We start from the raw sequence: 13,331 nt of genomic DNA, 5'->3' as shown, positions 1-13,331 counted from the left end.
CTGTGGTTACCTGAGTATAGACGCTGGACAGAACGTTGGTGGCCACCTTGAAGATGGGCTTCCCCCCGTCCACCCACTTCACCTCCGATCCATTCTGTTGGGAAGGCAGAAAAGATGGGGGACAAAGAGAATGAGAAAGGGAGAGGGAGAGAGAAAAGAGGAGAGAGTGTAAAACATTTACATGTTTGGGTTAGATTTTTTTTTTTTTTTTTTTTTTTTGGGGGGGGGGGGGGGGGGGGGTTAACTCCTCTGTCTTTGCTTATCCATAAATGTTTCCCTCCCTCCCTCTCTACCTTGGTGCTGCCAGGCTCCTTGAGGGCCAGGTACCCAGCTGGCAGGTTACAGGAGACAGGGATGCTGAACTCGTGAGAGGAGAGGCGGCCTTCTCTGAGCAGAGGCAGCCAGGAGTAGCCCACTGTTGAACACACACACACACACACAACAGAATTCTTTCCGATCTCCCTTGCTGTTAAAGAAATTACAATTTCCACTTGGCCTTGGTCCGCCCTCCATACCTTACTCCCTTCCTCCTTACCTGAGGTCTCTAGAGCTTCTTTCCTCTTGGCGTTGGTCTTGGCGTTGATGTCACAGGTCACATGATAGAAGGAGAAGAGGAGGTGGTGCTTCTCATGGAGCTGGGTGGGGAGCTCCACCTTCACCTAGGGGGGGAGGCAGGGGGGGGTGGAGAGTCTCACAGAGGGATAGACGTTCTACATGATAGTCTCACTGTGACTGGAAGGAGACTGTCTCCTGTTCATCTCTCTCTCCTTCTCACTCCCTCTCATTCTATCGCCCTCTCTCTCTCTCTCTCTCTCTCTCTCTCTCTCTCTCTCTCTCTCTCTCGCTCTCTCCTTCCAACCATGCTCACCTCATCGTAGAAGTCGGGGTTCTGAGAGTGATGCAGGACTGTGGAGCAGGCGGAGGTGGTGAAGGCTGACCCTCCCGGCTTGCCGTAGATGCACTGCAGCGCCCAAACAAAACGCACCAGGAAAAAAAAAAAACATGTCAGTTTGTCACTTCTAGGAAGCAGGTAACAGCAGGGTGCTTCCCAGTGAGCACTCCGTGTGGGGCAGGGTGACGGAGAGGGGGGCAGGGTGACGGAGAGGGGGGCAGCCGGCAGGAAGACGGTTCTCCTTAGGGGACTGAGTCAGCTTGTTCTCCGTACCTTCAGAGGCTTGGCCTGTTCGTCATCCGAGCTGCGGAACTCCACATACACGGCGATGTTCCGAGCCTGTGGAGTAGGGAGGCGTGAGCGATTGGAAATGTGTGTGTGTGTGTGACAGTACTACGTGTCTATATGTGGTGTACTAGGCGTGTGTATGATGTTTACTAAATATGCTAGGCGCGTGTTTGTGCAGAGGTGGGTGTACGTGAGTGTATCAAATCTGTGTGTTTATGTATGTGTGTACTAGACGTGTGTGTGTACAGCGGTCTACCTTGGCGAAGCTCTTCTGGCTGTCGTACTTGAGGTGGCGGGGGTGGACGTAGATGTGGTGGCGGTAGACCCGGTGAGGGTGGGTGAACCTGCTGCCCTCCTGCAGGAACTCCTCCACCTCCACCGTGGAGGGGTGGAGGGCCACACCCTCAAACGGCTTCACCGGCACGTAGGAGGACGTCACGCAGTCTGGGGGGGAGGGGGGGGGGGATAGAAGTTGATTTAAATTTTAAGTGATTTTTAAGAGTTAAGAGAGACAGGGAGAGAGAGAGATAGAGACAGGGTCTTACTGGGGTGTTCCAGGGGGACACAGTCCACTGTGATGTCCAGGTTCCCTGGGATGGTCTGCAGCTTGCTGGTTTTCTCAGCCCTGGTCAGAGGTACAGAGACATGTTAGCTACTGTGGTACACAACGTCCCTTCCTCTACCCCATCTTGGTGAGGTCTAACACAGCTCTACTAGTCTGTACCCGTACGCCATCTTGGTGAGGTCTAACATGTCTCTACCTTCGATACTCAGACACCATCTTGATGAGGTCGTCAGTCGAGATCTTGTTGCTCTCCTGTTTGAAAAGCGGTGAGAAGCGCGACTCCCGGTCCACTGTTCCCTGATTGTCCTTAAACACCGACCTATCAGATTGGACAAGAGCACAGCATGAATGAAGCTGATTGGCTGGTTCAAGTGCGATGAGCTGAGTGTTACTTTAGTTTAGCACAACTGAAACAGTTGAGGAACAATGAGGAACAACTGCTATGACTTTGGAGTTAATATGAAAAACACAAAAATAAACTCCCACACACTAGTGGATGAGAGTTAGTGCAAAAAAAGAGTCCGTGGCTGCAGAATGGATAGGATATGAAGTGAGTACAGGTGGTGGAGCTGGTAGAGTGAGAAGGGACCACATAGGATCTCACCTGATGCACCAGGCGAAGGGCATGTGGTACTTCCCAAGCTTACTGCAGAACTGCTTGTTGGACTTCAACATCTTCTGCACCGTCTGGAGGGAGAGGAAAGAAAGAGAGAGAGAGAGAGAGAGAAGGGCGGGGGAGAGGGAGAGGGAAGAGGAAAGAAAGAGAGAGAGAGAGAAGGGCGGGGGAGAGGGAGCATAAGGGGGCGAAGGGGAAGATAGAGAGGATAGAGGGCCGGAGGTTGGGAGAGTATAGAGACAGTGAGGTAAACATCCATCACCACACCCAGCAGTTCCCAAGCCCTTACACGTCCTCACAACACACACATCGCTACCTTGCTTGAGTCGGTGTTCTTGATGTAAGGCTCTGCACCACAGGTGATGTTTCCCATGAGCACCTTCCTCCACCCGCGCTACCATGACGATGTCAGTGTGGGGGTTGGTCACTGAGAAGATGGCCTACACAGAACACACAAAAATAAAATTTAGATTCTCGACGTTATTACCTCTCTCTCTTTTCTCTTTTGCCCAGTCTCTCTCCCTTTCCCAATCTCTCTTCTCAATCTCTCTCTCTCTCCCTCTTTCTGTCTCCCTCCCATTTTCCCCCATCTCTCTTATCAACTCTCTCTAGTGATAAAGGCACCATATCTGATTGGCCGCCATCCAGCAGCAAGACGCAAAAGTTGAACAGGGTTGAGCTTCGGTGGCAAGAATGAAAGATGGTGCGTGTTCTGGTGGGCGCGACCCCCCCCCCCCCCCCTCACCTGTTTGGGGAAGCAGAGCCAGGAGTCGAGCTCCTGACTGAGGTGACAGTCTCCAGGTCTCTTCTCAGCAGGGGAGCTCAGGCCATTCTCCTGGCAGCCCCCCTGCCCCCCGGGGCCCCCTGCCCCCCCCCGGGGCCCCAGACCCCACCAGCATCTGGCGCACAGCTTCGTGGTTCATGTCCACGTGGAAGTCAGCTGGACACCTTCCTCCCCTCGCGCACGTCCAGCAACGCCACCGTCACGAAGAACGGCTCGATCTGACAGCACAGGGAATATGCTGTTAGTCTTCATCACTGGGGAGAGTGTGTGTGTGTGTAAGCGGATATGTAGTGCAAGTTATGTGTGCTGCTAGGAGTTTGAATGTGTGTGTGTGTTTGTTGTTTGCTGTATGATGCTGTGTGTGTCTGTGTGTGTGTGTCTGTCTGTCTGTGTGTGTATGTGGTATGTCTGTGTGTGTGAGTCTTACATTAGTGACCGGCCCGGCCTCTGTCTCGTTGAGGCAGCCCTGCAGAGTGAGGTTGAGGGACCTGCAGGTGATCATCAGTCTCCGGCCCAGCTTCTCCTCAAACACACGCACACTCTCCCCTGCGGGGGGGGTCCACGCGCGGACTCCTCAGCACCTGGCACGCACACACACACCAGCACGCACACACACACCAGCACACACACACACCAGCACGCACACACACCAGCACACACACACACCAGCACGCACACACACACCAGCACGCACACACACACCAGCACGCACACACACACCAGCACACACACCAGCACGCACACACACACCAGCACACACACCAGCACGCACACACACACCAGCACGCACACATAAACAACGCACACACACACAAATGAAAGAGAGAATTATTCAATTTATTTTCCTCATATTAGTCAGACAAACAGACAGGCAGACAGACAGGTACGTACCGGAGTGTCGGGGTCGAGAGAGAACAGGTTGAGTCTGTCCTCTCTCCTGGCCATGCGTACGCCCTCCTCTGTCTCTGAGATGTACTGAGGAAGAGAGGGATGGACGAAGGAGAGAAATGTTCATTTACAGATCAAACATGGTAGAAAGTCATGTCAAGTAACGTACAATTAAGTCAAGTCAAGACAAGTAATTAAAAAGGTCTAGTCTAGTCTGGTCAAGCACAGCTCAGTCCAGTCCAGTTCAGGCTTGTTCAGTCCAGTCCAGTTAGCTCTGGTCCAGGTGTTGGCACCTACCTTGGCCAGCTCGGGATTGATGCCATTCTCTGAAGTCTCCTCATTCTCATGGAGAGAACCGTCGCCTAGCGACAAGTCAAATACATCTGGAGATACATCAGAGTTGAATTAATGAAGGATTCAGTTAAATAGTCAGTAAACAAATCAATTAATGAACCAATCAATCCTTTATGGATTCTTAAATGGAAAGATATTTTTGAAATATATGTATTATCGGGCAAAATGGAAGGAGAGAGGGAGAGGGGGGAGAGAAGAGAACAGAGGATAAAGGAGAGGAAGAGAGGAGCGAGTGAGTTAGACATAAAGGAGAGGAGAAGATGAAGAGGGGGGAGAAGAGAAGAGAGAGCTGGCCTCAGCCTGGCCTCCTCTACAGCAGAGGGGCTTTCTCCTTTCACAACTATCTCTCTATTCAGTCTACAGTAGTAGGTCACACACACACTTAACGGTACACACAAACACACAGAAATAATGATAACATAATGGAACATTCCCAGATAATAGTACCCCTACATTCAAGCCCCACACACACAAAGGCCAGACATGTAATGACACAATCTGAACACGTACGCACAGAGTGCTGAGAATAACCTCCTGCATTATTTCAGACACAAATGCAGCGGAGTAGCTAAATATAAAGTTAGATTGAGCACTCACTCCATTTCCTAGCTATCACACTTTTCCCCCTCACTTCCATCATGTGTGTTGATGTGTGTGTGTCCACTTTCTGTGTGTGTTCAGGGTACATGTATTTTCAGTGTGTGTATGTGTTTCATGTGTGCATGTGTTCAGTGTGTGTATGTATTCAGTGTGTGTGTAAGAGGGAGGGGTCATGGCACAAGTCCAAGAACATGGAGTTATGACAGGCAGTTGAATAAAGCAACATTTCTGCTGCAGCACAGAGTGATGTCATGTGTTTCTGATTTTCCTGTTATTAATCCCAGAGTTTGGTGGGGTATACCCCTCTCTCTGCCTCTTTCTCTAACTCTCTCAATCAGCCTCTTTCCCTCTTTGCCTATCTCTTTCACTTCCCTCTCCCCCCTTCTCCTGCACTCTGTTCCCCTCCCCTCCGCCTCCCCTCTGCCCCTCACCCTGGCGGTGGTCTGACAGGTCCAGGCTCTTGCGGTCGGGCGCGGGGGCGGGGGTGGTGGGCCCGTCGTGGGGGGCTGATCTGCAGGATGCGGGTCAGCGTGCTGATCCAGTCCTCCATGTCCTGCTCTGACTCAGCAGCCAGCACAAAGTACGTGACCTCGTTCATCTTCAGCTCAAACGCATGCTTCCTCAGACGGTTGTTCTAGAGGAGGCACACACACACACACACACATGCAGTCATACACACATACACACAGGTATACCAACACACACAAACACACAGTGTCAAAGTATGTGTGAGTGAATGTGTGTGTTTGATAGTGTGTGTGTGTGTATGTGCAAGTGTTTGACTGAGTGAGTGTCTGTATTTGATAGTGAGTTTGTACATGTGTGAGTGTATGTGAGTGAGTGTATGAGTGTGTGTGTGTCAGGTCTAACTCACCTGCACCACACCAGTGCAGGAGTCCAGGAAGATGCATCCCTTGGGCTCCTTGGAGATCTTCTCATCCTTGTAGAAGTTCATGATGTAAGAGTTGTCTGTCAGCTGGGTCAGCTGGAAGAACCGTCTCTTGAATGACTACACACACACACACACACACATTTATATTTTACATTTAGTCATTTGGCAGACGCTCTTATCCAGAGCGACTTACAGTAAGTACAGGAACATTCCCCCGAGGCAAGTAGGGTGAAGTGCCTTGCCCAAGGACACAACGTCATGTGGCACGGCCGGGAATTGAACCAGCAACCTTGTGATTACTAGCCCGATTCTCTAACCGCTCAGCCACCTGACACCGCTCAGCCACCTGACTCCCTGCCCTGCACACACAAACACAACCCCAAAACGGATGTTGACATGTCATATGTTGGATCATGTCAGTGGGGTCTCTTATTTTGGAGGAAGGGGGGGGGGGGGGGTCCAGAGAAATGGGGAGGATTTGAGGAAGTGTAGCAAGGAGATGGTGAGAAAGGTCCAAAATAAAACACCGGAATAGAGACAGAGAGAATGAGAAGGAAAAAAGTGCATGAAAGATATAGATGAAGATGGAAATAGAGATTGTGAGAGCGAGAAGGCCACAGAAGGACCCATAGTCCCCCTCACCCTGACAGTGATGCTGTTGTTGACAGTGCTGTTGAAGTTCCCTTTGTAGAGCCATCCTGAGCGGAACACTCCGATGCCTCCCCCGCTGCCCCCTCCCCCTCCCTTAGAGGAAGACAGAGAGGTTGTGTCCTGTAGGAAAACAAACTAATTGATAATTTGTAACCCAAAAGAAAAAGTTGCCTTTACATTGTTGGAGGCTGAGAAATAGAAGGACAGACGGAGAGAGAGAGAGAGAGAGAGAGAGAGAGAGAGAGAGAGAGAGAGAGAGAGAGAGAGAGAGAGAGAGGGAGTGAGTGAGTACAGAGAGAGAAAGAGAGTGTTGACAGAGAGAGAAGAGAAATAAAAAGATGAAAGAAAGGAAGGTCATAAAAAGCTGACCTCATCCTTGTCCATGTCTTCATGGTCAATCTCAAAGGAATGGGAGGGCAGTTTCTCCGCCTTGTACAACTTCCTGTGGGACGGAGTGAGGGTGGAAGAGAGAGATGGAGGGAGAAAGAGAGATGGAGGGAGGGAGGGATGGGGTGAGAAAGACAGAAATGGAAAGCGTTGAGGACTAAATCAGCTGTTGAAGGATGACAGCTCCCTCTGGCTTCATGATCAGGTTGTGAGCTAGCTGTCAAGCTCCTGCCTTATACCAGCACCGACCCTAACAGAGAGAAACCTGTGTCTAAGGGAGAAGGACATGAGGGCATAGGGAGCAAGGAGACAGCGTAGAAGGCTAGTGCAAAGTGGTCTGAGGGAAGATTCTGGACTGGTCCAATGACCATGGGTGGTGGACTCCACTCCATCTCCTCCTGAAAGGACCCCACAATAGGTATCCCTCTGTATTGCCCACTTCACTGCATTCACATGCTAGCCTATCTTTGTGTGTGCACTATGGGCTGTGTTCACAAGCTAGCCTGTCTTTGTGTGTGTGCTATGGGCTGTGTTCACAAGCTAGCCTGTCTTTGTGTGTGTGCAGTGATCTGCAGAAGGACTTGGCAGCTTGTCTCGGGTGATCAGAGATCTGGACTTGGCTAATATTAACACCATGTTGTGTACAGTGTCTCTAACTGGCCTACACAGAAGCTCATGCTCAGGGCAGACTCCACCCCCCTCTCACCCACTGAAAATAAACACCAATTCTATAAAGATATTCGGAAAGAAAAGAGATGATTACGCTGTGTGTGAAAATCATAAATTTGGCTCGCGGAGTCAAGGTCATGTGAAGTGAACTCGAGCCCCCCCAGCGTAGCGACCCTAGGGAGAGGGGGGACATTCCTGTGGCTGGGGGTCAAAGGTCACCAAGGGGGCCCAGTGCTGGGTCTGGGAGACGGACAGACTGACAGTCCCTGCAGCCAGGGACTGGAGACCATGTTTAAACTTCCATCCTCCATCCCTTATGGTTTTCATCCCTTCCTTCCTTCCTCCATCCCTTCCCTCCTTCCTGTTTACACTCATGTTGTGGTAGGTTAACTATCACCTCAAGGATGGAAACATTTACTTCTAGACTTTACAGCATTCATGGGACTCTGGGTCAACTAACGTGCACTCTTTACTTCAGTCTATCTTTCTCTTTCCTCTCATTCTCTCACTCCTCTCTTTCTCTGTCTCTCTCTGCTCACTCTATCTTCTCTTTCTCTCACTCCTCTCTGTCTCTCTCCTCTCTCTCAATCAGCAGCAGCCAGAGGCCATGTTGTTTCTCCCTGCTAACATCATCACTCAGCTCCATTATGTAACCTGTGTGTGTTTATGGGTGCTCGTGTGTGAGAGAGAGAGCTGGCGGTGAGGGTTCTGCTCCAGTGTTTATAGGATAAAGAGAATCTGGCATGCCTCCCTGGTCACGACACCATGCCAAACAACTGGCCCTGGCTCTGTCCCACTTTGACGACATCAAAGGGTACACAGGAGGAGTGGAGCAGTGTGATGGTTGTGTGTGTGCTCACACATGCACACTGATGTACAGTGTAAGAGCTGATCTTTACTCAAATATGATTAAGCCTATCTGCCTATCTGTCTGCTTGCTTGTCTTTCGGACTAGTTGTATTGGTTTCTGTCTGTCTGTCTGTCTGTCTGTCTGACCAGTACTAGGTGAGTGTCATACCTGGGAAGCTGGCGGTAGTCTCCAGCGTAGTCCTCATACTTGTAGTGGACCAGGTGGAGATGGGAGTTGTAGTACTGGCAGGCCTGCAGAACAGGAGGCGGGGACACAGGCCAGATTCACATAAGATTTAGTAAGATTTAAAGGGTAAAGGCGGTAAAAAAAGAGATTGAGGGGTAAAAGAGTCGACATTGTAATCCTTTTCACATGTGGATACGTTTGGATATTTACTGTCATTTCTCCCTTCCTCTGGGAGAGTACTGATACTACGAGTCTGGATAGGTCCCATCAGCCCAGAGGAGGAGCAGAATGACACCTATCTAGGAACGTTAGATCTGGCGACTGTGAAGGGTCTGTGCAGACCAGTACTTTTACATGACTGCTAATCACATCCACGATCAGATCAGTCCGACTGGGAGGGATTCAATTACCATCATGTCCCCATGGGTTGGAGTTACACTCTAAAGTCCCTTTCTCTCTCCCGAACACACACACCCACAGACACACACACGACACAAACATACACACATAAACGCAATCAAAGCCAAATCAAATGCACAAACTGTATGGACACAGACAATGTACTTATGCGCATATTCATCTCTATGTTTCTCTTCCGTGCACTGCACGCACACACACCAAGCTGTGGTCGAGTGGTTTCACATCCTTAGTCTGTCTGAGAGCTGTAGTCACTCAGTGTCATCCTGTTTTTTCCAGCAGTAACTCTGGTAGTTATCTGCTATCTAGCGACACACACATTGTGTAGAGGGGTCCCCACATGTCTGGACTATACCTCGTTCCCTCTGGTCTGAAATGCAATGACAGACAAATAAAAAAACACCCAGACACACACACACCCAGACACACACACACACACACACACACCCAGACACACACACACACACACCCTCCAGTGGACTGTGACGTGGTTCTGCTGTGTTTCCATCTGCAGCAGAGCAGCTCAGGGGGGACTCAGACCAGGACTGCTAATTCAATCACTTCCTTCTTCCTTCACACACACACACACACACACACACATACACACACAAACTACTGAACTCCAACAAACCCACCAGCAACTGACATTAACCCCTGCTGACTAATCCCCCCCAACAACCACCACCAACTCAACCTTTCCAACAGAAACCATAAGACCACTAACTGAAATACCCAGGATTCCCAACCACAGTCTAACTGCTCTCTCTCACTCTTTCTCTTCCTCTCTCTCTCTGTTTCCCCCTTCTCTGGGGCCCTCCCAGGTCTGCAAGCCCCAGCTCCAGGTGGTCCAGCTGTACATGATGACCTCAGCAGAGAGAGCTGGGTTTCCCCTTGCAGCAGATGCTAGAGTTGTGCTGCTAGCTTCTGGAGCTAACAAGCTACCTTCCTACAGGCAACATCAGTCTCTTCTCCCTCTCTTACTTGTTCTCTCTCTTTCAAAGGCACGCAATCACACACACATCCACACAAAAACACACACAAACATTCAGACAAACACACACAATATCAAACTCACCTGTCTGACCAGCAGACACTCAGCCTGAAGCTCCGCCCCCTCGGGTACAGTGGAATGCAGAGTCCGCCTCTCCTGTGGTACCGTGGCAACCTGGAGAACAAGGGGGAGGCGCATCAGGCGGAGGATGCAGAAGGGGTGGGTTCTACTACACAGATGGAGCGAGGCAGCTTGTCGTGATGTGACCTGACCTGACCCGACTAGACCCTGTTCCAGGGATGGGGCTGTAAGCTCAGATGAGCTAGTTAGCTCGATCAGATCCCACTGCAGATCAAATCCACTGCAGTCTAGCTGTGCTGCAGTCATGTTTTTGAACATCAACTTGGGGAATGAGAGGCTGCCAGTTCTCTTCATGAGTGGATGTAATTGAAAGGACATTAGCATGTTAACGAGGTCAGTAACGAGGTTGTTAACGATGTCGCTAACGAACGCTGCGCTCTAGAGCGGCTGGATTACTGTCTATAGTGAACATCAGGGTTCTTTTGGCCTGTAGAGACCAGAGTGTGTGTGTGTCAGTATGTTGGCATGTGCATGCGTGCGTGAGTTTGGTATGATTTAAGTCATTAGTACAACTAAACAGGCTTGAAAGCATTTGCATAAATACATGGCTGAAGAGAGACAGAACACTCACTCACACACACATACACACACACAAACACTCACGCACACACACATACACACACACAAACACACACGCACACATACTGACCGCAAAGTCGTTGTCAGGGAAGAGGAGCAGGTCTTTGAGGGAGTCTTCCTTGAGCTCATCAGCCAGCTCAGACAGAACAGCCTCATAGTCCAGAGGGTCAATCAGCTTAGGTTTCTCCTGCTGTAAGGACACACACAGTTATTTAGGCGCTTCAGAGTAATATAAAGTTGTATCAGTGAAATCATCGAGAGATATAACAAATTCTAAATCTGAAAAAGACAGGATGACCCTCCCCCCCCACTCAGAAAATAAATACATGAATGCATGAAAACAAAATTGCCATGGATATCACATACAGTTCACTTTCACTTCCTGTGGTCAATCACACGATCTATGACATCAACCCCCCCCCCCCCACACACACACACACAAACACTGTCACCATTGTATGCATATCTGATACAACAAACCCAGACAATGCACAACTACGACAAACAAACCACAGCGCACCACAGCAGCCGTGCTATGAAGGTGGCATTCTCTGAAAGCAGACTGATACTGCTCTAGTCTGACAGAAGAAGACAGGTGTGATAGGATCTGCAGTCTGAAAGAGGACCGAGCATGGGGTCAGAGAAAGGAGAGGACAGAGAGGAGAGAGATGAGGGTACTTTAAACAGAGAGAGAGAGAGAGAGAGAGAGACAGAGAGAGAGAGAGAGAGAGAGAGAGAGAGAGAGAGAGAGAGAGAGAGAGAGAGAGAGAGAGAGAGAGAGAGAGAGAGAGAGAGAGAGAGAGAGAGAGAGAGAGAGAGAGAGAGAGAGAGAGAGAGAGAGACTGATCGAAAACAGAGCACCTGTAGTCTGTGCTTCACCTCATTAATGTAGCTTAAAACATCATAACATCAGTGTTAATCCGTCTGATGAAACAGAACAGCACTTCCACCACTAATAGGGGTGACAGATGGTGAGGAGGGGACACTCAGACAGACATTAAGAACAACGCAGGAATCACACTGAGATCAACATAGACAACACACTCTTCTCAGAACCAGAGAAGAGCAGCGCGGTCCTCCGCTGAGCGTTGTGATGTCACCTGACACCGTGTCATCACCGGGGGTGTGACATAGAAACCACCTCATAGTCTGGATAGAAACACCTCAGTCTGGATAGAAACACCTCAGAGTCTGGAATAGATCATGATGCCAGCTCACACACTCGCCAGTGTCGTGTGTGTGTCTACGTGTGTGTGCGAGTGTGCCTCCTTTTACAGACAAGCTATGTCAGTTCACCTTAATTACGGAGAGAGGAAAGAAGTGAGAGATGGGGGACGAGGAATTGACAGAGAAAGAGAGGGAGAGAGAGAGCGTGTTGTGTGACTGTCAATGTGTGAGAGGGAGACCATAGATAGACATTATGACAGGAGGGAAGGAGTGGGAAAAGAGAGAGAGATTGATGGAGAGGGAGACAGTAAGTCTGAGACAAAAAGCGATATATATAGAGTGAAAGAGAGGTTTCGGCCTGTGTAGACAGGGCGTGAGAAGGTGAGAGGTGTAGGTGTAGGGCGTGAGAGGGAGAGAGAGACAGAGAGACTAGGAGTTCATACATACACAGCTGAGACGAGAATATGCCGACCTCTCTCGCTTGGCCTTAATCTTCCTCCTGAAGGTGATCTTGCTCCTGAAACTCATCCTGATCTGACAGCTATACTGATACACACACACACAGCCACGGTCCTGGGTCCCAACACATACACACACGCTCACTCACTCAGGACATGTGCTCTGCATATACTGAGCAGTTGGGTGTGTGTGAGAGCCGTCAGCGCGTTTGGCCAATGAGGAAGTAGAGCTTTGGTGTCGCACACTGCAGGCATAGACATTTGCACACCATTGTGCACACGCACACAAACCACAAACATCACACATACACTCAAGCACATATTGAGACAGAAACAGAAACACACAAACAGAGAATGAATAGGGCATGTGGGGAAACCAGAAAAAGTCCCAAACTATTAGTCTCCCTCTTATCTTCCTCTCAATGGATCTCAATCTTCTGTTTATCTTTCTGTTTTTCTCCCTCTTCTCTCTATCTCTCTCAGAACAGATGTTTCTCTTTGGACTCCAGCTCCTTACCCTAACCTACGACATCTATATATATATATATCTGTATCTATATCTACGGATGTCTATATTGATGTACATATTTAGCCTGTACAGTACTGTAAATCCCACTAGTACAAGTAGCAGCAGGTGGATGTATCTGCAGTTAGAGACCAATTCTCTTCTCTCATGTGTCCTTCAACTGTCATACTGACTCTATTAACACACACACACACACACTCAAACACACACACACACACACACACACACACACACTCTGGTTGTTATCGTTCTCTTGTTTCCATGGATATCCAAGGCACACCCTCACTCTCTCCCTCTTTCTCTCTCACACACACGCACACACAGATAATCACACACCTAAACGGTCGACCGCAAACTTCCTGTTCTGACAAACTTGGCGAGTGCAGGACAATACACACAAAGCATCATATACACTCACACACATATAATA

At 49.5% G+C, this 13,331-nt stretch overlaps 1 protein-coding gene across 1 annotated transcript in view; it reads right to left on the bottom strand.

The window, feature by feature from the left end:
* dock10 (dedicator of cytokinesis 10) overlaps positions 1 to 13,331 on the bottom strand; it is a 37,074-nt gene that overhangs the window by 20,287 nt on the left and 3,456 nt on the right. Inside the window, 26 exon segments of the mRNA XM_067246655.1 lie at positions 11 to 94; positions 294 to 415; positions 536 to 659; positions 869 to 961; positions 1,166 to 1,231; positions 1,437 to 1,624; positions 1,726 to 1,805; positions 1,942 to 2,064; positions 2,350 to 2,432; positions 2,678 to 2,743; positions 2,745 to 2,801; positions 3,107 to 3,235; positions 3,237 to 3,302; positions 3,304 to 3,363; positions 3,573 to 3,701; positions 3,703 to 3,726; positions 4,037 to 4,120; positions 4,331 to 4,416; positions 5,419 to 5,491; positions 5,493 to 5,621; positions 5,862 to 5,996; positions 6,522 to 6,650; positions 6,900 to 6,972; positions 8,605 to 8,687; positions 10,115 to 10,204; positions 10,821 to 10,940. Coding sequence (XP_067102756.1) covers positions 11 to 94; positions 294 to 415; positions 536 to 659; positions 869 to 961; positions 1,166 to 1,231; positions 1,437 to 1,624; positions 1,726 to 1,805; positions 1,942 to 2,064; positions 2,350 to 2,432; positions 2,678 to 2,743; positions 2,745 to 2,801; positions 3,107 to 3,235; positions 3,237 to 3,302; positions 3,304 to 3,363; positions 3,573 to 3,701; positions 3,703 to 3,726; positions 4,037 to 4,120; positions 4,331 to 4,416; positions 5,419 to 5,491; positions 5,493 to 5,621; positions 5,862 to 5,996; positions 6,522 to 6,650; positions 6,900 to 6,972; positions 8,605 to 8,687; positions 10,115 to 10,204; positions 10,821 to 10,940 — 2,496 coding nt within the window.

This window comes from Osmerus mordax, chromosome 11 (genome assembly GCF_038355195.1).
Source record: "Osmerus mordax isolate fOsmMor3 chromosome 11, fOsmMor3.pri, whole genome shotgun sequence".
Classification (NCBI taxonomy): domain Eukaryota; kingdom Metazoa; phylum Chordata; class Actinopteri; order Osmeriformes; family Osmeridae; genus Osmerus; species Osmerus mordax.
This window is presented reverse-complemented; position numbering and strand designations above follow the sequence as displayed.